Source organism: Abramis brama (assembly GCF_963993115.1).
Source record: "Abramis brama genome assembly, chromosome: 2".
Classification (NCBI taxonomy): Eukaryota; Metazoa; Chordata; class Actinopteri; order Cypriniformes; family Leuciscidae; genus Abramis; species Abramis brama.
The window spans coordinates 29,589,415-29,612,077 of record NC_139964.1 but is presented as its reverse complement, the minus strand read 5'-3'; the positions used below and the strand labels follow the sequence as shown (position 1 = coordinate 29,612,077).

The 22,663-nt window shown below is 36.3% G+C and overlaps 1 protein-coding gene across 2 annotated transcripts in view; it reads right to left on the bottom strand.

Annotated features, from left to right (window-relative positions):
* Positions 1-20,928, bottom strand: part of col17a1a (collagen, type XVII, alpha 1a) — a 29,245-nt gene extending 8,317 nt beyond the window's left edge. Inside the window, exons 1-46 of one of the 2 annotated variants that reach the window (XM_084099537.1) lie at positions 20,528-20,928; positions 17,925-18,001; positions 15,636-15,692; positions 15,353-15,511; positions 14,633-15,100; positions 14,456-14,503; positions 13,974-14,015; positions 13,777-13,824; positions 13,417-13,551; positions 13,203-13,298; positions 13,011-13,061; positions 12,822-12,893; positions 12,680-12,736; positions 10,717-10,881; positions 9,912-9,980; positions 9,785-9,823; positions 9,540-9,671; positions 9,194-9,460; positions 9,032-9,082; positions 8,912-8,938; positions 8,077-8,103; positions 7,711-7,773; positions 7,478-7,582; positions 7,331-7,393; positions 7,101-7,190; positions 6,991-7,026; positions 6,844-6,879; positions 6,691-6,753; positions 6,215-6,250; positions 5,840-5,911; positions 5,694-5,720; positions 5,517-5,552; positions 4,925-4,960; positions 4,728-4,811; positions 4,580-4,615; positions 4,429-4,494; positions 4,277-4,351; positions 4,138-4,200; positions 3,849-3,908; positions 3,737-3,763; positions 3,605-3,637; positions 3,397-3,513; positions 3,072-3,119; positions 2,836-2,961; positions 1,865-1,978; positions 1,273-1,392 (exon numbers count right to left, since the gene is read on the bottom strand). In XM_084099537.1, coding sequence (XP_083955663.1) covers positions 1,273-1,392; positions 1,865-1,978; positions 2,836-2,961; positions 3,072-3,119; positions 3,397-3,513; positions 3,605-3,637; positions 3,737-3,763; positions 3,849-3,908; positions 4,138-4,200; positions 4,277-4,351; positions 4,429-4,494; positions 4,580-4,615; positions 4,728-4,811; positions 4,925-4,960; positions 5,517-5,552; positions 5,694-5,720; positions 5,840-5,911; positions 6,215-6,250; positions 6,691-6,753; positions 6,844-6,879; positions 6,991-7,026; positions 7,101-7,190; positions 7,331-7,393; positions 7,478-7,582; positions 7,711-7,773; positions 8,077-8,103; positions 8,912-8,938; positions 9,032-9,082; positions 9,194-9,460; positions 9,540-9,671; positions 9,785-9,823; positions 9,912-9,980; positions 10,717-10,881; positions 12,680-12,736; positions 12,822-12,893; positions 13,011-13,061; positions 13,203-13,298; positions 13,417-13,551; positions 13,777-13,824; positions 13,974-14,015; positions 14,456-14,503; positions 14,633-15,100; positions 15,353-15,511; positions 15,636-15,692; positions 17,925-17,988 — 3,706 coding nt within the window. In that variant the 5' untranslated portion in view covers positions 17,989-18,001; positions 20,528-20,928. Of the gene's footprint in view, positions 1-1,272; positions 1,393-1,864; positions 1,979-2,835; positions 2,962-3,071; positions 3,120-3,396; positions 3,514-3,604; positions 3,638-3,736; positions 3,764-3,848; positions 3,909-4,137; positions 4,201-4,276; positions 4,352-4,428; positions 4,495-4,579; positions 4,616-4,727; positions 4,812-4,924; positions 4,961-5,516; positions 5,553-5,693; positions 5,721-5,839; positions 5,912-6,214; positions 6,251-6,690; positions 6,754-6,843; positions 6,880-6,990; positions 7,027-7,100; positions 7,191-7,330; positions 7,394-7,477; positions 7,583-7,710; positions 7,774-8,076; positions 8,104-8,911; positions 8,939-9,031; positions 9,083-9,193; positions 9,461-9,539; positions 9,672-9,784; positions 9,824-9,911; positions 9,981-10,716; positions 10,882-12,679; positions 12,737-12,821; positions 12,894-13,010; positions 13,062-13,202; positions 13,299-13,416; positions 13,552-13,776; positions 13,825-13,973; positions 14,016-14,455; positions 14,504-14,632; positions 15,101-15,352; positions 15,512-15,635; positions 15,693-17,924; positions 18,002-18,610; positions 18,708-20,527 lie in introns of those variants that run through there. The other variant, XM_084099538.1, reaches the window with a different exon arrangement.
* Positions 20,929-22,663: the final 1,735 nt, after the last annotated feature.

The following is a 22,663-nucleotide window of genomic DNA, read 5'->3' as shown; positions in this document are numbered from 1 at the left end:
ACAATCTAAAGCTTAAATCTGGACAGTGTCATAAACACTACCATTCAAAAGTTTGGGGTCTTTTTCAATCTAAAAGAAATAAATAAGATCAAAAGACTGATCAAAAGAGACAGTAAAGACATTTAAATTGTTTTATTTCAAATCAATGCTGTGCTTGAACTTTTTTTTATCATGGTTTCAACAAAAATACTGTATTAAGCAGCACAACTGTTTTCAACATTGATATGTAATCTCGTTCCGTTTTGGTTTAGTTTTCAATCTGTTTCCTGTTCTGCGTTGCCTGAGTTCTGTTTGCTAGTTAGTTTCTATGGTTTCTGATTGGATTACGTTTTCACCTGTACGTTTCATTTTGTTTACTCTGTATTTAAGCCCTTAGTTTCCTCTGTTAATTTTCAGGCTTGTTTATGTTGGAAGTGGGTTTGTGTGTTTGATTCCTGTATTCTCCTGCATATTTTCCAAGTAAAGACTTTTGTTATTATATTTCCTGTGCCATGCGATTATTACAGCCACTAGCATCACGTAACATGATAATCAGAAATGTTTGTTGAGCAGCAAGTCATCATATTAGAATGACTTCTGAAGGATCATGTGACACTGAAGACTGGAGTAATGATGCTGAAAATTCAGCTTTGATCATAGGAAAAAAATATAGTTTTGAAGAAAAGAGAAAAATTGTAATAATGTTTCACAATATTATCAAACAAATGCAGCTTTGGTGAGCATAAGAGACTTCTTTCAAAAACAAACTTATATATGTGATCCTGGACCACAAAACCAGTCTTATGTGTCATTTTTTTTAAATTGAGATTCATACATATATACGGAATAAATAAGCTTTCCATTGGTGTATGATTTGTTAGGATAGGACAATATTTGGCTGAGATACAACTATTTGAAAATCTGGAATCTGAGGGTGCAGAAAAATCGAAACATTGAGAAAATCGCCTTTAAAGTTGTCCATTTCTATTGGCGATAGTGCTGCATTCACTCACAAAAAGAAATGTTTTATATATTTAAGGTGGGAAATTTACAAAATATCTTCATGGAACATGATCTTTACTTAATATCCTAATGATTTTTGGCATAAAAGAAAAATCGATAATTTTGACCCATACAATGTTTTGTTGGCTATTGCCACAAATATACCCATGCAACATAAGACTGGTTTTGTGATCCAGGGTCACATATTACAGGTAACTCTGAAAATGATCTAGGGCTAGGCCCTATGACACAAGTGCAGATGATCCAGGATGTCCAGCATATCTTTCCTACCGTTGATCAGATTCAGCACTCGTCCAGCAACTTCCTGAGTGTTAAAGCCATATCCACCTGGCACACCTGGGGGTCCTGGGGGCCCTGGTGGACCAATCAGGTACTGTCTCACCTCATCTCCTATATATGCACCAAAGAATGTGTGTATCCATCAAAATGTGTCATAAAGCACATTAGTTTTGAGTTACACGTTTATTGAAAACAAAAAGCAAAGTAGAAAACAGAAAGGTTACTCTTTATTTCGATAGTCCACTTTAGACATTCTACTAACTATAAGTAACTGCAACTTCATGTCAACTACAAGTCATTAGAGTATTAGGAGACTGTTAGGTTAGGTGTAAGGGTCCGGTTAAGTTAATCTGTAGCTGCTAAGTTACTTATATTCAGTAGAATGTCTGTAGTGTTGGGGAACATCAAAATACAGTGTTAGCACATATTAAGCATTAGACAGTCTACTTAATGACTCCTAGTTGACATATAGTTGTTAAGTTACTTATAGTTAGTAAAATATCTTAAGTGGACCATCAAAATAAAGTGTTACTGACGTCTGTAAAAGTTGTGTCGCCTGTGTCGTTGAACATTTCACACTTACTTTGAAGGTAATCAATCACACGGTTAGCTAGCGTATCATCAGAGGCTGATCCAGAAGGTCCTGGTGGTCCAGGTGGGCCTGGAGGTCCAGCCAGGTATTCTCTGATGGGTTCACCTACAAAAAGACACATTAAATATTACTGTCATGGAGCTTATTTGCCCATTTATCTCTATAATTAGATAAATGTGTAATTTGTAGTGGCTTCAAACCATACTGGGACTTCTAATGATGCTTTTCCACCCAAAAGTTGCCCTCACAATGCTAGCATGTTGGTAGCTGCTATACAGTAGTTAAAGGGATAGTTCAACCAAAAATTAAAATTCAGTCATCATTTACTAACCCTCATGTCATTCCAAACCTGTATCACTTTCTTTCTTCTGTGGGACACATAAAGAATGTTGATAACCAAACCATTTCGGTTCCCATTTACTTTCATAGACAGTAGTCAGGATAGATATTTCATTTTTGACAGAAATGAAAACAAGGCTGTGAGGGATAGAAGTACAGTCCGTTCAATGGATTGTACTGTTGATTAACAAAATAATGATTGTTCAGCTGATGAAACGTCTTTCCAAAAACGTTTCAGTAGAGAAAAAAACTGCAAAACAGTTTGATCTAGGACCATTAGCAAGCCATTGTAAATACTGTAAATGTATCCCTCACAGCCTATCTGCTTTAAATACAATATGCCATCTAACCAAGACCAAGATCTATTGCGTGGACAAAAAAATCAATGGAAGTAAATGGGAACCGAAACTTTTTGGACACCAACATTCTTCAAAATATCTTCTGTGTTTCTCAGAAGAAAGAAAATCATTCAGGTTTGGAACAACATGTCATTCCAAACCTGTCCATGTCTTTCTTTCTAAATTATGACAATTTTGGGGTGAACAGTCCCTTTAAGGTGTTCAGGGTAGTTTTAAGGGAGTTGCTAGGTTGCATAAAAGTTTTTCATGTCTTTTTAAACATACTTCTGAGGTAGTCTGAAATCTGCTGAGCAACATCTGGTGAGCCATCACTAGGGGAACCAGGAGGTCCAGGAGGCCCTGGGGGTCCAGGTGAACCTGGTGGTCCTGGAGCGCTTCTGGATCCTCCACCTTATAAAAACAATCACATGAAACTCTCTTTCTTTTACTAACGAAATGGTATGTGGTTTAAAACGTTTCATGTCAAAGCAAATATTAGAGCAATACACCAATTTGCCTACCGTAGGAATAACCTGGAATGCCAGGGGCCCCTGGGACTCCAGCATCACCTATATTTAAAGAAAAAAAGAAAAAATGTTGGTGCACAGATGTGGAAAAACTAACCATATTTACTTCCATTGTAATATTTTACTGTAACTGGAGGCTTTTCACATAGATATATGAAGTGAAGGCCAAATATGACAACCCATACTTAAAATGTGTCCTCTGCATTTAACCCATCCAGTCTGGCTCTCTAACCATTAAGCCACAACTGCCCTGTGTGTGTGTGTGTGTATTGTTTTATGTAAAAACTGTCTAACATAGATATATTTTGTTCCATTGTACCTTTTGGACCTTCTAGCCCCATTGAACCCATTGGTCCTTGAGGTCCCTGTGGTCCTTGTGGACCCTCTGTACCTTGTTCTCCACGTGGTCCTGGTGACCCTGGCGGTCCTGGAAAACCTGGAATCGGGGTAAAATAAAGTGAACTGTGCAGCTATTGTAGAATGTAGAAACGTGTATGTACTGTATTATACAAATCTGAATCACTAACCAATTCCAGGTTCTCCAGGTAATCCAGGTTGGCCTTTAGAAAAAAAAAAAAGATGAAACAGAAGTATGCATGTAATCCACAAACGTCAGAATGTCATATTTATATATGTGTGATGGAATGTGTCGACCTTACCAGGGAATCCTTGAGGGCCAATATCACCTGAACAAAAAACAAACATTAAAATTCATAGTATCTTAAGGAAAACCCAATGTTGTATATTGTCTCTATTGTATATTTAATCTACCTTGTGATCCCTTTGGTCCAATAGGTCCAGGAAGACCAGGTGGTCCAGCAAAGAAGGTTTCTGATTGACCACAAAAACCACAATCAGATCATTTTAAAAACATAATTTAATAGGTCTCATTCACTAATTATCCTAATAATTTTGTGGATTTATTTACTGTATATGCGCATGAGAACTTCTCACAATTTCAACACGCACACATATAAGTGTATATATATATACATACACACACACAAATGTGCGTGTCTCAAAGAACCAAGTGTAAATTAACTCTAAAGCATTAGCATACCTGAAGTGGGTACAAAGCTTCCTGGTTCACCTTTTTCACCAGGAGGACCAGGTTGACCAACACCTGTGGAAAAATAAAATGAAACATTTATATAGTACCACAACAGAAATGTAACAAAACCGAATTAGGGACTATGTACCTGGTTTCCCATCGTCACCAGGAGGTCCAGGTGGTCCCGGTGGGCCAGGAGGACCAGGTTCAGCAGCAGCTTCCTCTGTTCAATTTAGATTAAGAGCAAATGAATGATATAAAAGCACTTACAATGTACATTTTCAAAGTGAGCACACTTACTCCCTGCTTTCTCAGAGACTCCAGGCTTTCCATCATCTCCTTTGTCTCCTTTATCTCCCTTTGAACCTGTAGAGATTCAAATGTCAGTAATTTTTTTTTAAAAACTCTTTGATTTCAATCTTTTTTGTTTTATAGAAACAAGTCATCTTACCAGGTGAACCAGGAAGACCAGCAGGACCAATAGGACCTTAGATTTTTTTTAAAAACTCAACATTAGCACAAATATACCGCTATTTAACTGATTCTTTTAATTTCATATTAAATGCATCTGAGATGATCCGTGATGAACTTCATGATACCTGATAGTCCAGGTGGTCCAGCAGGACCTGGAGTTCCAGGAGGTCCAGGTGGTCCAGGTATACCCACAGTGTTAGTATTAGCGCCTACGAGGAGTGACCAGATGATGATGACGATGTCACCATCAAATAAGCCAGATTAATAGACCAGAATAGACTAACTAAGCACCACCAACTAATTTTCATTTGTGTTCCCTTACCTGCAGAAATGACTCTTCCGGGCTCACCGGGCTCACCTAAAAAGAGAAGTCTTACACTGTAAGATGTGGTAAGAGTATTTCTGTATATATACATATATATATAAAAAAGTAGAATAATGTACATATAAAATACACAATCTGATTAATATTATGGAATTAAGACCCGTTCACACCAAGAACGTTTACTATAAAGATAACTATATTAGCGTTCAGCAGAGGAATTCAGCATTCTGTGTATTATATGTTATATAATATTCTGTGTATTATACACAGAATTCAGCATTCTGTGTATTAATGTTCAGCATTCTGTGTACTATAAGCGCGCTGCAGTTTTGTCGTCTGCCGTTTTGAATGCTTGAGCTCTTTAAAGCAGGATGGATTCTGATTGGCTGTCAATGTTACTGTTCATCATCTGGAAAAAGTTAATATTTCTCTTTTCCGTTATAGTTGTGTTGTAGACTCTGCTATTATTTAATATTTAGAATGATTTAAAAAAAGAGCTTTTTAGAGCTATCTTTATCGTTATAGTTATCATCCTTGGTGTGAACGGGCCGTTAGAATTTAATTAAAAACGTCTCACAAGAAATATTACCTTTGGACCCTGGCTGTCCTGAGGTACCTGGCAAACCTTTAGTTAAATAAGGTAAAAATAAATATCATTAAGAAACAGATGTCTGTTTTGTGTCTGCAATTACTGTAGACAGTTTCTTCAGAAATACTAATAGATCTGTTGTGTTTAATTTATTATACAGAAGAAGTGAAATCAAACCTGGTGGTCCTTGAAGTCCTGGTGTACCTGTGCAGGAAACCAGAAAAACTTCTCCTTTACATGGTTTGCATTATTGACAAGTGTGTTAAAAAAGCATGAAAACCATTATTTATTCAGCCGCGGTGTAATTTTCTCTTCATTTATACCCGGTATTCCTGCGTCTCCAGGAGGCCCCTGTGGTCCCCGAGCTCCAGGCAACCCAATCGGACCTTGGTCGCCTTGAATTTAAAAGAAAGAGACATTTTAAAAAAAGGTTACGCTTTATTTTAAGGTGTCATTGTTACAGTGTAATTATATATTTAAGTACTGAGTAATATTAAGCAACTACATGTTCTTACTATAGGGTTAGGGTAGGATTAGGATTTGGTTGAGGGTTAGTTGCATGTAATTATGCATAATTTACTGTTATTACTATGGTAAGTACATGTAACATATGTAACAAGGACAGTGTAAAATAAAGTGCTAACAAAAAAAAAGTAGACACAGGCTAATGTTTTACCAAAGCTTAGTTTCAAAATTACCTCGAATTCCTTTAACACCATCTGGCCCAGGAGCACCTGTGGAAAATGAAATATGATATATGATATGATATAAAATATATGACTTGATATGATACATCACATGCTGTACAGTCATTTTCAATCCATGTTCTTGTACACTACCATCCAAAAGTTTAGGGTCAGTAAGATTTTTCAGTGTTTTTGAAAGAAACAAGAAACATTTCTGATTATTGTCAATGTAGAAAACAGTAGAACGTATACTATTATATTTGAAATATAATTTTTTTGTATATAATAAATGTCTTTACTGTCACTTTTGATCAACTGAATGAATCCTTGCTGAATAAAAGTATTCATTTCTTTTGAAAAAATTACTGACTTTTGAACAGTAGTGTATATTGATTTCTTATAGAATAGAATAAATATGAATTGCATATGTTCTACGTGTGATACAGGTTTTCTTTTCCTCAAGTTTCTCTTTCTGTGGTGAGACCCACCTGCTGATCCTTTAAGACCTTTCTCACCAGGAGGCCCTGTTGGTCCGACCAGACCTGGCTCACCTGTCAAAAATATTATCATATTTTTTGAGATACTAATAATAACAAATAGGCTATATATATAGTTGTATGTTATAAGATATTGTAACTTACCAGTGGTACCACGTGGCCCTCTCTCTCCTTGATCACCTAATTTAGTAATAGAAAAATTATTTCAATATAATTATCAGCTTAAAAACTTAATAAGTATATTAAAAACTGCTTTACTATTTGCAACATGTATCTCTGGCTTCTACCAACCTTTGACCCCAGATGGCCCAGCAGGTCCTTTATCACCTAAAAATATAAAAGATGATGAAAACAAATTGTTCACATGAAATTCTTGAACTGTTAAGAAAAGGTAGATTTACCCTTGGGTCCAGGATCACCAGAATCTCCACGGAAGCCTTGGGGTCCAGGAGCTCCAGTCAGACCTGGGATGCCCTGAGCACCTGCATCACCTGCAGTGACAAAACAAGTTTTTCCCCTCAAAATGTAGGTCCATTTACTAGCAAAGGCAGGATAAATATGAAGGAATAATTTGTCTGCCTGCTGAACCGGAATCATTTGTACTGGACTGCCATTTTACAGATGGGCTTACCTTTGGGTCCCATGGGACCTCCTGGTCCTACTAGCCCAGGTGCACCAACATCGCCAGAAGAGCCTGAGGAGCAAACGCCAAACAATTATCAAGTCATTTTTTTAATTGCTTATAATATAACAGTAGTAATAATGTCAGTGCTATCACCTTTCTCTCCTTTCTCTCCAATTCCTGGAGGTCCCGGTTCTCCTCTGGGACCCGCTGGCCCTTCCCGCCCCCTCGGCCCTGGTAAACCATCAGTTCCTGATTCACCTATAAACAGCACAAAGAGATGTTTTAGGTCCGAATCACCTTTGTCACATGTGAGCATCACAAAATCAGTCTTAAGTTGTAATGGCAATGATTGGCTGGTAGAAGTTGTCTCTGGCTCTGCATCATACCTGAACTTCCTTTGGGCCCTCGAGGACCTTCCTGTCCGGGGTGACCAATGAGACCAGGAGGACCTAAAAAGGCACCATTCATTAATTCAGTTTATTTATTTAGGCTCTTCTGGTAAGTACTTATCAAAAATAATATATCAATATTAATTTATTTAATACGTGTAAAATGTGCGATACTGATCCACGATCAGCCAGTCAGTTTCTTAGCTTTTTTGTTTGTTTATTTGTTTTTCTAGTAGACATGTTGTTTCCTAAAGTGTATCAAATATCATAGTTGTAGACTTTAATGTTTTTTTATTCTTCATTTCACTAAGTTAAAGTGCAAAGGATGTGACGTTTGTCATAAAAAAAAAAAAAAAACATTACCTGGAATTCCGGGAAATCCTGTTTCACCTGTAAAATGATTTGATATAATTTTGATATTTTCATAATATTAAGTGATATAACTGTAATCTATATTTGTGATATTATGTGACACTGTTGTGATAATGTGTGACATAATTGTGATACTGTTGTGATGTGACATTGTGATGTGATGTGATATAATTGTGATATTTTTGGGATACTGTTTTAATAATCTTGTTATATTTGTAATATGTGATATAATTGTGCTACTTTCATGATATTATATAAAACCTGGGATGATGAGTGACATATTTAGATACATTTTTGATGTGATATATTTGTGATATGTGATATTGTTGTGATAATATGGTGACATACTTATGATTGTACATGATAATGTGTCATTATTGTGATATATCTGTGATATAACTGTTTAAGATGTTATGTGATACTGTTGTGATGTGTGGCATTGTAATATATTTGTGATATAATTGTAATATTTATATATTTATGATATTTTTTGTGATACTGTTTTGATAATCTTGCTATAATTGTGATACATTTGTGATGTTATGTGAAACTGTTGTGATAATGTGTGACATTGTAAATATTTAGATACATTTCTGATGTTCTGATATATTTGTGATATTATGTTATATATTTGTGATATTATGTTATATATTTGTGATTTTATGTGATAATGTATGGCATTATTTTGATATGTCTGTGCTATATTTGTGATATATCTGTGATACATTTATGATATTATTGTGATGTGACAGTGTGCATGTGCAATTATGAAACTGTACTTCAGAATGTCACAATGACAGTTTGGTGTGTTTTTTGTTTTGAATACCTTTAACTCCAGGAGGTCCTTGGTCTCCTAGAATTAAATGTACATTAAATGTACGTATTAGTAAATCTGCATTCACACTTTTCACTGTATACTATCTATGTATTAATCTGTAAATATTACCTTTAGGGCCAGTTTCGCCTCTCTCACCCCTAAGTGAAGTTGCCAGTGAAGCTATAATGAAATCATTAAAACATTAATAGCAAACAAATGAATGATTAATAAATGTGAACTGATTGAATGTATGTCTTCTGTATATGTTCAGAGTGGATGTATGGTAAACACCTCTAACGGTGTCTGACTGCAGTTCAGATCTGAGGATCTGTTGGATGGTCCTCTGCAGGACCTCAGGGTCTTGTGCAGCAGGTGCTGAACCCAGGTTTATGGTGTTATCGGCTCGGACGCCGGAGATGCGCTCGACGTATGAAGATTCCAGTGGATCCACGATGTTGACAGCCGAGGAGGAGGACAAACGACTGGTTCGAGCAGAGGCCACGCTTCCTCCGCCATCAATAGCGTCCACACGAGCCTTCAGCTTCCTGACCTCCTCGCCTACACAGAGAGGAACATTCATGATGAAGGAAACTGTACAAGCACAAGCTAAATCAGTTGGTCTTGAGACATAATGTACCCAGGGCGATGAGACCACAGAGGAGACCCAGCAGAAGGAGAAGACCAATAATCAACGCCAGAAGCCACTTCCACCACGAGCAGCAGGAACAGAATCCGAGTCCTGTGTCGTCCGACTCATCCTTACTTATCTCTGTCGTGACATTAGAATATGAGTCTATGAGCAAAACCAGATCCATAATGTCCGCTTATTCATTGCTGAATGAGCCGGTGTTTGTGACATTCATATTTCTGTAAGACATATACCTGCATAGGTTGCCTTGTCTTTTGTTGAGGCTTTGAAAGCTGTAAGCACATAAATGTCGGTTTTATTGGATGTAATTTAAGTGAGGATTCATTTATTAATGAAATAATATCCAGTAAGTGAATGTACCAGTGGTGGTTTCCATGGTGCTCGAGATCATCTTTTTCTCCCTCTTGAGTGAATCTTCAGAAAACGTATCTGTAATATAAGAAAAACATTTATTGTCATTTGTTATAAATTTCTACTGAAAATAAAATAAAAAATGTGATTTGCCAATCATAATATATTTCTTTTTTGTTCATTTTAAAAATATACACTGAAAAGTTTGAGTCTGTAAGACAACATTTTTGAAGGAAATCTCTTATGCTCACCAAGGCTGCATTTATTTAATCAAAAATACAGTAATATTGTGAATATAACACTACAAATTGAAAAAAACAAACTGTTTCTGATTTGAATATTTTAAAATGTCATTTATTCCTGTGATCAAAGCTGAATTTTCAGCATCATTACTCCAGTCTTCATGATCCTTCAGAAATCATTTAATATGCAGATTTGATGCTCAAGAAACATTTCTTTTTATTATCAATGTTGAAAACAGTTGTGCTGCTTAATATTTTTGTGGAAACCATGAGAAGGATGATGAATAGAAATGTCAAAAGAACAGAATTAATTTGAAATAAATAAAAACACTTATTTTGTAACATTATAAATGTCTTTACAGTCACTTTTGATAAATGTAATGTGTCCTTGCTGAATAAAAGTGTTTCTTTCAAAAATGTTTGTTTAAACGGTAAACAAACTTACAAATTTAACTATTTACCCGATCCAACTGGAACAATTACACTTTTTACAAATTAAATGACTGATTTAATCTAATTAATAACTATAATTAAGCTGAGTTAAAACACTGTATCTAGTCTGATCAGTCTACCTGCTCCAGCACTGGTGGTGGAAGTGACGAACTGTTTGCCAGTATTTTTGGACATGATCAGTCTCTCTGTCTCTTTCTTAGCCGCTACATTTTCTTTCCCAATCGCAATAAACTTGCCATCTTTCACAAACACATCATCCGAGGTGATAGGGCTGCTGGAAACAGCTGTAAATGTGATATAAAAAAAGATGGGTAACACTTTATTTTACGGTGCCCTTAATACAGAGTAATTACTTAATTAATTACTTAGTAATAGACGTTGTAATAACATGTAACAAAATGTACTTAACATGTAACTAAGTTATGGAACAGCCTGTACTTACAGATTGTAATTACGCACATGTAATAGGCAGCTACTGTTACACATGTGTAACAAGCCGAGTCGGTTACATACATGTTACGGACTTGGTACACTGTAATTATGTAAGAAAGTACTTAGTATAACACAATGTAACAACAAGTACTTAAATATGTTAGGCTACTGAGGTCTGCAGTTACACATGGTAAATGTGTATGTTCTGTAGCATTACTTGTATGTAACATAAAATAAAGTGTATCAAGATTATACTTAAGTGCACTTCCTGTGTATCTACATATGCAGCCTGATCTCACGGCAATTCGTACGAATTCTACGAGGTGGCTAATTCATACGAATTCATACGACCTCACTCGTATGAATTAGTACGATTTTTGCTAAATCGTACATATTTTACGAATTGCCCAATTCGTATGAATTCATACGAATGACCTACCCCTGACCCCGCCCCTAAACCTACCCATGACGTGGGTTTAGACAAATCGTACAAATTCGTTCGAGTGAGGTCGTACGAATTCGTACGAATTAGCCAACTTTTTATCACTCATTCGAATTCGTACGAATTGGTCGTGAGATAGCGTTGACATATGTTATCCATCTGAATTAACCCACTAGTTCATAGCTTAAATACATGCATTAGCTTCCTAATTACATTAAAATTACAGACAATTACACAGGTATAAGCTACGTAAAATAAAGTGTATCAAGAATGTACTTAAGTGTACTTTGTGTATACCCATCTCTGCCTTACTTTGATTTAACTCACTAGTTCACAGCTTAAATGCATGCAGTAGTTTCCTAATTACATTGTAATTACATAATATTACACAGGGATGAGCTACGTAAAATAAAGTGTATCAAGAATGTACTTAAGTGTACTTTGTGTATACATACCTTATCCATCTGTGCCTTAGTTTGATTTAAACTCACTAGTTCATAGCTTAAATGCATGCAGTAGTTTCCTAAGTACATAATATTACACAGGTATAAGCTACGTAAAATAAAGTGTATTAAGAATGTACTTAAGTGTACTTTGTGTATACCCATCTCTGCCTTACTTTGATTTAACTCACTAGTTCACAGCTTAAATGCATGCAGTAGTTTCCTAATTACATTGTAATTACATAATATTACACGGGTATAAGCTACGTAAAATAAAGTGTATCAAGAATGTACTTAAGTGTACTTTGTGTATACATACCTTATCCATCTCTGCCTTAGTTTGATTTAACTCACTAGTTCACAGCTTAAATGCATGCAGTAGTTTCCTAATTACATTGTAATTACATAATATTACACAGGTATAAGCTACGTAAAATAAAGTGTATCAAGAATGTACTTAAGTGTACTTCATGTGTATCTATAAACCTTATCCAACTCGGCTTGTTACACATGTGTAACAGTAGCTGCCTATTACATGTGCGTAATTACAATCTGTAAGTACAGGCTGTTCCATAACTTAGTTACATGTTAAGTACATTTTGTTACATGTTATTACAACGTCTATTACTAAGTAACTAATTAAGTAATTACTCTGTATCAAGGGCACCGTAAAATAAAGTGTTACCAAAAGGTGAATTTCAATTTGGTAATACTGTATTGTTAAAATCTTGAACATTGTTAAGTCATTGTTAAAATCATTATTACCAGTATTGGTGGCAAATCCAGTGCTGCCAACATTCTTCGGTGACCCATACACTGGAACTACAAACAGGCATAATAAATCTCTTACTGTAGTTATTTTGTATGCATCACGTCAGTGTATAACAATTAGCAAGGTTCGGTTTACCATGGCCAACACTCATTGCATTAGCCATGAGAGCACCGCCAGATGTTGACAGGTTATTCTGCATCCCATACACTGAGAAGAACAGAAACACAGAGGAAACACACTTCATATTCATGAGGCTTTTGGGCATTTAACCAGAGCTCAAAATTGGAGTTTGTTTTTAGTGCATGAATTGATGAATGTAATGACCTGTACTACCAAGGGGAGATGAGCTGAGGGTCCGATTATTCTGCATGCCACCTGAAACAAACAACACAGTGGCAATCTCTCTCTTTCTTCCTCCTATTATTTTTTTTATTTATCTTCTAATTTAACTAATCCTGTCAACTTTGACACACAGAAATACATGCACACAGACACTCTTGTTTCTCTGTGTTTAACCTGTGGGTGATGGTTGTTGCAGTGTGGTGTAACTGAGATTGTTTGGGTTGGTGTAATATCCGCTGAATCCAGTATCCAGGACTGAGCCGTCACAACCTGAAAGACAAGTATTCGTGTCGAGGGACTGGCTGTGCTGTGTGTGTGTGTATCACAGGAATAGCTGTGCGCGTGAGTGAGTGTGTGTTACCCTATTTTTTACAGTCTATGGTGTTACCTGACTGGCTGTCGTGGCGCATGTCCACGCTGGCTTTTTTCGGGATAGGCAGAGTGTTGGTGGGAGAGCGAGGTGGACTGATGCTCCCGGAGCGACTTCCCTTCAGTAATCTCTTTACATCATCCAGCTCTGTCCCTAAATACATGAAACAATCATTCATTTTCTGAAACTAAAGGCAACACAAACTATTGAACGTGTAATTATATCCTCATATATAATCAATATATAATTTAAAAGATTAAATTAAAAATATATAGTGTACAGTACATATGTGGTGCAACTGAAAACATTTAGCAATTTCAAAGTATTGGCATTGTGAAGCAGATCCTGTGTGCACTATTGAACATTAGCAACACTGACATCTAGTGGAGGGTGAAGCACTCTGCAATCTGGCTCTGATCTCACTCTCTGGAAAAGACAACATCACAACAATAACATTAAGATTTAGAAATGAGACTTAAATTAAGAGATAAGTTATTATTATTTTTTTTTACATTTGAAGTTCAAGTTTAAGAATGTTGGGAAGTTTGTGAAACTACGTTTTATTTCATAAATACCTCGTGTCTGAGTGCGCCCTCTGGTGGCAACGCTTGACGAAACTGCAAAAAACAACAACAACCAAACACTGAAGCAGAATATTGAGAAACGCATCTTTCATGGACGGACACACACACACACACACACACACACACACACACACACACACACACACACACACACACACACACACACAAACAAAAAACAACAGTAGCCTATATTCTTGGCGAACGGAGATGATAGCATGGTCTCAAAAGTACATTTTTACATTTAAGTATACATATCAACATTTGTTTTGCTTGCTTTAAAAAAAATGTCTACAGAGGTAAGAAAACTGCACTCTTAAGGTGATTTCATGGATCTTTTCGAAAGCTTTGTTTGGTTAACTGTGCTGATTAATCATGAATTTCTTTCATATTGTATTTTAAATTACAAATTGTGTTTTTGTTTTTTTCTCCTGAAATTCACACCAGCCCCAGAACAAAATACCAAATGGACGTACCATACTCTTTCTTTGTGTATTCAGGGGAGGAATTGCCACTGGAGCCCCCTGAGTAAATATAACATACAGTACATGCAATATTTTAATAATATCAACAATTAAACATACTTTGTGAGAGTCCTCTCATTTTAAATCAATATATCCCACAAAGGTCAGAGGTCATGGTCTCTAACTTACCCTCATATCCTCCAGTGTAAAGGTGCAAACTGGTCTTCCTCTCAGTAGGAACTGTGCTGTAACTCAATCCTTTCCTTGTTCCACTAGGGGACGAGGAGCTGAACTTGGAGACAGTCATGGAGCTGGAAGCTCCTCCAGCAGACATGACCGCAGAGGAGCCAGCACCACCTCCTCCACCTCTGGATATGTTCATACTACCTCCAAAACCGCCTGAAGAACCAGACACAAACTCAGAGGACGAGATGGACCCGAATCCTGAAGAAAGATCTCCACCTGTTGCTGAGGAACTACCGACTGTTGTGATGGAGGTTGAGACGCCGCTAGAGCTTTTAACCACAGAACTAGAGCTTTTAACCATTGAGCTGCTAATCGGACCGGTTACACTGATTTCAGGAGATAATCCGTCAAATCCACCAATCACAGATCCAGCTCCTGAACTGCTACTGGCTGAACTTCCAGATGAAGAGGCTGGAGAGAAGAAAGAACAACTTAATAAATACTACAGTTATTTCATGTATATGAGGAGAAACCAAATATTGGAGAATATTGTGGCTAATAACCAGAACCTTCATGTCAGTTCCAAAATATTTCAGAAGCCTTGTGAATGAATAATAAAAAAGTTTCTTTCATGAATTTTGAGTAAATATTGCTTAAATAAGTGTTAATTGAACCAATTTCCTTTCCAGATCCTGGTTAAAACAGGATGATTTCTGGACTCACAGGATATGACATAACTTCTGGAAGCGCCCCCTTCAGCACTGCTCTGGGTGATGATCTTCTTCTCCAGCAGAACCGCTCCTCCTGAAGCTCCTCCAGAGCCGGAGCTGTTCACGATGGAGGTCACTACCTGTTGGCTGCTCAGGGAGCTGCTGTTTCCCTCTAGTGGGAGAGACACCAAATAACACTCAGCAGGGAAGGAGATTGCACTGTTCTACAATAAAGAGAATGGCACAATCAATGTTTTTTTAATATGATGTCATTTTAAATTGCAGTTTAAACATACTTGGGGGTAGAGATGTCAGTCTTGTGGTCGTCACAGTTTCGGTATGTTTCTTGATTTCTGTAATTTTTAACGTCATTCAAATTAAGGGACAAATGAATTTAAATTATAGCCAGTAGCCTACATCATATTTCCAGTTTTACTACGGTTGTGCCAAATTACTAGCCTGGAAATCCAGACCCAAATCCGAAAGATTAAGGGTCTGGTATTGAGTAGGCTACTGAAAATCGCCCAACTCAAGGGCGGCACCAAGCATGTATTTGAAATCTCACTGCACGCAATTGGATAACACTACGACCAATCACAACAATACACGGGGTGACATATTCAGCTAACTGGTAGATTAGACTCTTGCGTATCCGGTCGGCAAAACAGCAAAAACATCCTTCTTGCAAAGGAACGATTCAAGCACCGTCTTTGTTCCTCTTTTAGATAAAAAGCCAAGTCTAACTCGTTCATTGTTGTGGCCAATGCCGTTTCAAACAACTGGTGTTCATGATCCATAGCCATCTTGCAATGTTTACTAATGACTTCGACGTTGTTACTAATGAGGCGCTGTCGTCATCTGTTAGCTCGCCTCTGGCCCGCATATATCAGATACAGCGATGTGATTGGTGCAGCTCGGCTACAAGGGCATAGTTAATGAGCATCATACTCATTGCCAGAGTGACTCGCTGAGCAAATTCAAATTGTGCTCTCGCAAGAACTCTGGATTTCCAGGGTACCAAATTACTGTTGTAAGAATGCTACATGTAAGAATTTCGGTTATACTTAATTTTAAGGTGACGTAGTTACATTGTACTTACTCAAATACTACTGAGTAATATTAATTAACTACATGTAGGCTACTTACTATAGAGTTGTGGTTAGGGTTAGGTTTAGGGTTAGTTACTTGTAATTATGCATACTTTACTGTTATTGCTATAGTAAGTAGGCCTACTTGTAGTATTATATATATTATTATAATTTTTCGCTTTCTGCTTTCGAATGCGTGCTCGCTTTTTGATTTCAATCGAATTGACTTGCATGCGAATGCCCTCCCCTGGCGCTACCTATGAACTACCTTCGATTTGATTTCGCCCTGCAGCTCAGGCTGGAAACCTGTACATTCTTCTATCTTGCTTCCATTACAAATTTGCGGGGACCAATCACAAACTGGCTTATCCACCTAGCGCGCTATTGGCCGGTTTAATCCAATCCAATTCCTTTTAACCTCTCGACGATGCTTTAATGGATTCTTTAGTTTAGCAAACAAATCGCTCAAGTGGGTGTAAATACCACTCACTTTCATGTGTTTTTTTGCACAACCTGCAAAAATCGCTCTATGCCATCGCTGCTTCTACAAACCGCTGATCAATGCTACAAAACCAAAGTACGTCACCCGGATCATTGGTCTGATTGGTTGAAGGACTATCCAATTGCGTACAGAGTCATTTGAACTATGCCCGTTGATCACGCCTCTTGTGCAGTAGAAAATACAGAGCAGACTCCCCAGACTAATGTTCAGTCTTAAGATTGAGCTTGTTGTCTGGTGATAGCCAGACTAGCGCCGGTGTGGTGAATAATCCGGTCACTTTGGTGTAATGAGTCCGGGCTTAGGACCCCAGTAGTACGAATTGCTGTGAATACGGTAAGGCAGTATCAGTGCAGTATAAGCTCAGGTAAAGCTCATAGCACGATCATCGGATAACGTTAGCTGTATGCTATGCTATTATCTAAGCTAACTAAAAAACACACTAACAATGAGAAACGTTTAATTTCACAATCTATAGCTTCGGTTAAATACTAGTATATGAAACGTATTATTTAAAATACATTAAATACATTAATGACTCGTTATAACGTAGTACAAACGTCTTCTATAATAAAATGATTTTGTATGATTTGTAATCAGGCACTAAGGCGATTACCCATAAAACGTGCTTTGAACCAATCGGATTGCTTGGGTCCTACGCCCGGACTCATCACACCGAAGTAACCGTATTATTCACCACACCGGCCCTGTTTTGAGATTAAACGCACAGAACATTTTTACATATTCATCTAGCATCGCTCTAAGCAGCGTGGATGGATCGTGATCGGGTAAGATGGAAAAAGAACTTCGCCATGATTATATTGGTGCCTTGAATCACGCTCAGTCTCTTGTACGTTACGTAGCAGGTGTGCGAGCAAAAAGTTGCTGGCTGCAGTTCACTTAACGGCCACCGGTGTCGCTAATAATAATAAGAGTTTCTGAATTCTACATATAGCTCTTGTAATTCTATGAGAGATAAAAGTGTTTTCCACACTTACCTTTTGCAGATCCTCCAGATCCCCCCTCTACTTTGACAATCTTGGTTGTGGTTAGCTTGTCCATTCCATGTTAACTACTGTAAAGCAAAGTGACTCTTATCAATAAAATAAGACATCCAATTTTTTTTTTCCTTTCTTTTTTTTTAAATTTGCTTTTCATTTTTTAAGCATGTTGGTGCTATAGATTAGCATTATTAACACAAAATGCTTTTCAAAGAATACAAGCATAAGAAAAAAACGAACAACGAAGTAATGATCAACTCATCAAGATTTCAGACATAAGCATATCCTTAGAAATAGATTTACAGCCCATTAGAGTATAATTTTAGCTTCCAGTAAATATCTTTATCTTTCTTTAAACCTTTAAACTTCTGGTCTGGCTTTTTACAATATGCAACACTTTCACTTCAGAACCACAAAGAGTTTAATGCCTATTTTCTTTTTTTTTTTTTCTTTTGTCTTCTAGAAAAAAGAACCTAGACACTTATACACTGATTTAGCAACCTATAATGTAACCAGAGAAAAACCAAATAACAACTCAACTCAACCCTATACAGCCAAAATGTGTTTTGCTCTACAAATGCACAAATTGGTATTGAAATAACATATAGTACAAAAGCAAATTTGTGAAACCAAAAAAAAAGCATCAGAAAACAGACTTCTGCTCAGAACAAAATGACACTTACCACTTGTTATAATTTACCGTCTCATGTCAAATAGTCTATCCTGTATCAACACACTGATGTTTTTCAGTTCAAGTTCAAGCACAGCACCCCTCAGAAAAAGATTTTTCAGCTTGGATTTCAAGCCTTCTTAACACATCTGGAGCCAACAAGTTTAAACCTGAAGTTTTCCTGAAGGCTGTATGTACACCTGACAGATCATAGCATACTGTTTGTAGGATTTGAATTCAATTATTTCTGCGTTTTCTGTGAAAGGTCACCTTCATGATCAGTTCTTTCATTTCTAAAATACATTAGAAGTCTTGGTGATACTTCAAAGTTACAAAGTCAGTCTCCTTAAGTTCTAGCTTAGAGCTTTTGGAGCATCCCAATAACTTTTCAATAACAACAACAACAAAAAAGTTTTTTTTGTTAGTAAAGTGAGTTTAAATTGACATTTTTGTACGTTTTTTAAATATAGTATATTCAATAAAAATTAAATAATGTAAAGGATGGATTATAAAACTCATTGATTCAATGAATGAGTAAATAAACAATTACAAAAAATACATTAAATAAATGTATATGGTTTGAATCAATGAGTTTTATAATCCTTATATATATGTGTATATATATATATATATATATATATATATATATATATATATATATATATACATACATTATATTCTTATAATATAACGCATATAAATAAAATATAAAAAAAGAAATATTTTCAATTGTAATATGGCAATATACCATGGTATATCACTCATAGGTGAATGTAGACTACATGGCCATGTTAAATGAGACCACATAACAAACAGCATATTTTAGTTTGTATGTATAAATAAATAAAATATTATAATTATATAAATAATATAAGTAATAATATAATTTGGAAACCTTTGAAGTAAATACAAATTAAATATTTTGAATGTGAAAGACATATTTTCCGGAAGTGAGCATATACCATTCCATCCATTGTTATGTTCATCCATCCATCCATGCATTCGTCTATCCCCAATCATCAAGACCTTTAGCACCTCTGCTAATGCCATGTTTATCACCACCATGATAATAGTCATCATTACAGCTGCAAAACAGTAATGATTTGCTCTACATCCTGATATTACTTTGGATAATGAGCCTACAACTAAATTACAGCTACCCATGCTGCATACATAAACTCATGTTAATTAGTGTTTATGTATGTGTCTATGCTTGTTCTATCATGCATTTGTGGTTACCTGACATTTTTTTCTGTCATGGTTTGATCAAAATTATAGCCTACATCTAAACACAATAAGTTCATGACCACAAATTAATACTTACAAGAGCTTTTTCTTTACAGATAAGATACTATGAGTGTTTAATGATGTAAGCTACACTCTTAAAAATAACGGTTGTAAAATGGGGTTTCTAATGATGCCATAGAAGAACGATTTTGGGTTCCCGAAAGAACCTTTCGGTGAAAACAAAAGTTCTTAAAGTAAAAAAGAAAAAAATCTTAGTGTAAAGGGCATTTTAATAATCTAAAGAAAGAGCCTTTTGTGAAATTGAAAGATTCCATGGATGCTAAAGGTTCTTCATGAAAACAAAACAAACAGATACAATCTTAGAAATCGATTTTTCTAAAATGATATAATAATTTTATTATATCACTTTGAATATTTCTGTCTTAAGCCTGACAGTGTGCCAGCGATTTCACTTCTTCATTGCCAGTGGTTTTCATTAATGATTGAGTAGCTTGGCTGTTCCTAGAACAGCTGCATAACTCAGAACACCAACCTGACAGACTTTTCCCGTCCGTGAACACATGACCTTAAACTTGCGCTTCAAAACAGTTCAGGTTTAGTTATAAAACTAAACAATGCAGATCTTAAGTCCCTCAGTATAGCATATAAACATCATTTCATTTAAAAGACCGTTAAAACTCACCTTGACTCTCGTTTAGGAGAAATGAGTGTAATGTTCTCGTTGTGCCCGTTCTTCTGTGTAAAGATGTGCTCCAAAAAGCGATTATATTTACGAGCTGGTACGTTCAGATGTGATGAGTAATCCAGGACCCGGCATGCATGCTTTTTACCCCTTTACATGCACCGTATCAGTTTTTCTGACCTACAGCCACTTACAGGCGAGTTTTGACAAGACGAAGGGGCTGTCACTTCATGAGACCCCTGAGGCACTTTTATTTGTGAAAACTGAAAACAGAACAAAATCATTTGAAAAAATCGCCTGGGAGAAAGTTATTTAAGTGGAATTTTGATGGTAAAGTTATGGCTTGAGGATATATCACAACCTGTTCCATATAAGTCTGGCTTCTACTGCATTCCATATGTAGTTCACTGAATATGAGATGAGTAGATATTGTCACTGGGGGTCATGGGAATTATCCCTTGCAATAGTAAAATCATGAAGTCAGTATCATCTTGGCAGTAATGATGACCATTTGCATTGCAGCTGGAATGCAAAACTGGAGTAAAATGATTTTTGGCTGGATACTAGATGGTCATTATTGTGATGTTGATGCTGAGAGGATGTTCAGCATTAGACATTATTGTGCTTGTCCCTGAGGGTCTCTCTCTCTCTCTCTCTCTCTCTCTCTCTCTCTCTCTCTCTCTCTCTCTCTCTCTCTCTCGAACAGGTGTGAAGGAATGAATCAACACACCTCAGTGATTCACCATGGAGTCATTTTATCAGTCGCTCATATCTGTCATTACATATTTGACATGCTCTGATGATGTGACTGATGGTTGTTGATTTACAGATTAAATATTCAGATTAAACTGATTTAATTAGTACATCTTAGATTATTATGCATTATAAGAAATGCTACATTGTGTGTTAACCTTAGAATTTATTTATGTAATTTATTTATTTTATTTTATGACAATAATATATATACACATTGTAATTTCCATATTTCTGTGAGGTTTTTTTATTTATTTTTTTAGTTCTTATGGATAACAAGAAAACTGCTCACTCTGAAGGATCTACTAAAGGGGAAAAAAGGGGGAAAAAACCTCACAGAAATATGGAAATTTCAGTGTGTTTCTGGAAAAGTTTAATTTTTTACCATTTTTATCAAAGAATAAAAAGAAAAACACTGAGCTTACTCAGGGTCTGTATTGTAGTATATGAAACTTGTATAATATCTGTCATTATTAATGGTAAAGTATGACCTTTAGACAGAGTGCGAATTACCCCACCATAATTGGGGGGTACTGCTCCTTCACTTCTTCTATGACCATCATGGTCCACTACCATATCAATCCCCACCGTGATCGCCAAGTGCAACATGTGTTGTGCAACACACATACAAGGTCTAAACATGCGACAAACTGATAATCAGTAGGCTACAGAATATCTCATTGTTATTATATCCAAAAGAGAACTGTTTTGATCAACTCCCAAAAGTTAGAAGTTAAGTGCACTGAAATACCATTCTAATTACTAGTAAAAGTAATACCTTTACAAGAAGCCTATTGCCTATTTCAGGGTTTTTCCTGACTCAAAATGAGGCGGAGGTGTTAAAATCATAATAATGTATTTTAATAATAAGATAATTAAATATGTATTTTTTTTTGTTGATCATCATATAGCCTAATGTGTTTCCCACATTTTTTTGTTGGTGGAGCTTGGTATCTGTAGGGGGGTCCGGGGGCATGCCCCCCCATAAGAAGATTTGGTACATTTTAAAGATAAATTCATTAATCTGGTGCACTTTGAGTCACCCGAATCCACTGTTAAAGATAAATAATCCACCCGCAAACCGCCCATATTCTTTGATTTAGATATCTGATCACAGGGCCGGAGTGGGGCCACTTTTCAGCCCGGGAGTTTCAGGCCCAAGACCGGCCCACTTTTTCCATGGTGGAATTCCATGGTGGAAAAATTATAACTGTATTAAATTAGATTATTTTAAATATTTTTGAATATACAAATAAGGAATGTTGGAAAGAATGATACTTTATGAAACTAGCGTTGTGTCATTCAACGTTGACACTTGCTTGAGAAGTTGAAGTCGTTCTCTATCTCCGTTGCTTCTAGCCATGGTGGTTAAAAATGGTACGG